The sequence below is a fragment of the Apaloderma vittatum genome, unplaced genomic scaffold (genome assembly GCF_000703405.1).
Source record: "Apaloderma vittatum isolate BGI_N311 unplaced genomic scaffold, ASM70340v1 scaffold14636, whole genome shotgun sequence".
Classification (NCBI taxonomy): domain Eukaryota; kingdom Metazoa; phylum Chordata; class Aves; order Trogoniformes; family Trogonidae; genus Apaloderma; species Apaloderma vittatum.
This window is the reverse complement of record NW_009722366.1, coordinates 2012-4697: the sequence shown is the minus strand read 5'-3', so window position 1 is coordinate 4697 and position 2686 is coordinate 2012. Positions and strand designations below refer to the sequence as shown.

The 2686-nt window shown below is 45.4% G+C and overlaps 1 protein-coding gene across 1 annotated transcript in view; it reads left to right on the top strand.

Moving 5' to 3' along the window:
• The window catches only part of FLCN (folliculin), a 9255-nt gene extending 6993 nt beyond the window's left edge, over positions 1 to 2262 (top strand). Inside the window, exons 10-11 of the mRNA XM_009871757.1 lie at positions 723 to 828; positions 1601 to 2262. Of these exons, the coding sequence (XP_009870059.1) occupies positions 723 to 828; positions 1601 to 1802 (308 nt within the window). The 3' untranslated portion in view covers positions 1803 to 2262. The remainder of the gene's footprint in view (positions 1 to 722; positions 829 to 1600) is intronic.
• Positions 2263 to 2686: the final 424 nt, after the last annotated feature.

The following is a 2686-nucleotide window of genomic DNA, read 5'->3' as shown; positions in this document are numbered from 1 at the left end:
AACCCATAAGGAACATTTTCCATCCTGGAATAGTTGTGTTTATTTTAAGCCTTGCTTGTAAGGACCGTGACATTACTCACCTCCCATGTTCCACTTGTTAGACAAATATGACTTACACAGAAATGCCCAGACCTTTTTATTTTTTTTCCTGCCTGCTTTGTTCAGGGACTTGAACACTTGCACCTAGATGTGTTTTAAGTCAGGTCCCTCAGTCTTGTGTTTTCTGGGAAGTCTTAATTTAGATGGATCGCCCTCACCGACTGTCTCGGAATTACATAGCTAATCCTTCCTGCTCGATCCTCTGAAGGTACAGGGGGATGATCTTTAGCTTCTTTTCCATGGAAATGAAATCAAGGCAGGCCACTGGAGCGTTTATTTTTCCACCTTCTAGAATAGGTAGATTTCTCCCTGACTCGAGGCAGGTTATTTTCTGTGAACTTAGAAAGCCACATTCTGTATGAAAATGGGCTGTGCTGTCAGTAGCAGTGTAGCTTTCTGCGTACTGAGGTGCTGGTGAAAAATGAGTGCGGGGTAGTGCTCCTGGACAGAGTAAGAGGTGGAACAAATGTGTCTTCTCTCTGTAATTCCAGCAGGATTTCAAGCCCAGATCGGAGAATGAATGGACTAGTCCGTGCTAACAATTACTAGTAAAGGTGTAAGTGGGTGACCTATAGCTTGTGTGTCCTTTTTTTCACCCTTTTCCCTTTTTTCTGACCCTGTAGTTGGCCCTACAATCTTGAACAAGATTGAAGCTGCCCTGACCAACCAGAACCTTTCGGTAGATGTCGTGGATCAGTGCCTTGTTTGCCTGAAGGAGGAGTGGATGAAGTAAGTACGGCTACACTGCTTTCAAAGCAACAGCTTTGGCACTAATTCTGGAACGGTCACAGCAGAGCACAGGACAAACCTGTCATCAGGCAACTTCTGCTGTTGTATTGACAGAAGTTGGCTTCACTGTTGGGAGCTGAGAACGCTGGAGATTTTTTACTCTAGTCCTCGCTCTCTTTTTGGCTTTCAGCAGTTCTTAATCTTTCTGCTCCAGTTCACACATCTCCAGGTTACCTACATGACGATACTTGTCTGCCTTACGTACGTTGTGAGGATTAAGTATGCAAATACAGAGATGCCTGTCAACGTGCGCTGTATTCCAGCATAGCTAACACGCCAAACAGATGTCATGACTGCGCCTCCAGGCGCTACATTTCAAAGACGCAAGCGGTTATAAAGGAAGACCAGTCAGTCATGTGAAATAATTCATGGAACATCACGTTTTTGTGAACTTACCTGAAGGCCAGATGGGCATTACATTTATCTCCTGGGGAGATTCCCAGTTGTCACAATTAATTGTTTTACTTTCCGCTAGAATGACAAAAGACCCAACTAGAATTATGCACGTTACTACTGAAAATGAGTAATCTCCTGAACTAATCTCCCCACTTCTTCGTTCGAAGCATGAGGATGGTTTCTATGGAATAGTGTTGGAAGCTTTGATTAACATTCAGTGGCGTTAGGTACCGCGAGAAGCTCCAGTTACTGCTCATTCCCTGTGTGATGCATGCGAGTGCAGGGTAATAGTGACAGGAGTTTCTTGTTTCCGCAGTAAAGTGAAGGTCCTCTTCAAATTCACCAAAGTGGACAGCAGACCCAAGGAGGACACCCAAAAGCTGCTGAGCATCCTGGGAGCTGCAGAGGAGGACAACGTCAAGCTTCTCAAGTTCTGGATGACTGGCCTGAGCAAGACATACAAGTCCCACCTGATGTCGACAGTTCGCAGCCCGACGTCCTCGGAGTCGCGGAACTAAAGGGTGCCCAACCTCACTTGCTGCCTTCAGATAATCGCAGGGAACCCCGAGGTGCCACTGCTGAGCCCGCAGCGTGCGCGTTAGGCGGATAGTGAAACTTCCTCACTGTTCTTCTGGTCCTCAAACTAACTTGAAGAGTGACTCGGGTCTTCTTCTAATCGCTGTGAGACTGGATTAATAAGTGCTAATAAATAGTGCTGCTGTCTGTCCTGAAACTCAACCCTAAAGCTAGACCTCCATGCTCAAGACTCAAATAGAGCAACGCTCAAAGAATCGGTGCGAATCAGTGAAAATCCTGTACTGTCACCGTTCAGCGTTACGGTGTGGCAGTAGACCTCAGTTTTAGATTTCATTGGCAAGACTCGGCTACCTGTGAGAACGTCCGCAGCTCCTGGGAGTGGATATAATTAATCTCTCTGAATCCCACATAAATCTCCTAAACGCATGAGAGAACAAGAACGAAAACTAAGTGACACGTCACAGGGTACGGATCACGTGTAAATTATTTCAAAACACTTTATGCTCGTATTTAAGAAGAGACTATTTTCTGCTGTAGCGTAAGTCAGGATCTCCTACCGGAGTCCTGTCACTCCACTTTATTTATTTATATCTTAACCTGAGACAGTTTCTGCGTTTGCTTTGGAAATCTTGTCTGGGAGGGAGAACTGTAACGTAAGAAGTCTCAAAATGCAGCCTGCCTGCCTCTCTGCAGGGTGAAACACTCGCCTGCTTTTGCCTGTGGTTGCAAAACTTCCAGGTGATGAAGATAACCTCACCAGGATAAGGCTGCTGGTGTTCTTCTGTCTTCAGAAATAGTTCTCTAGCTTCCTAATTAAGCAGAAAAGATCCAACCTGTAGGTGCTCCCTTCTTATATAACTCTATA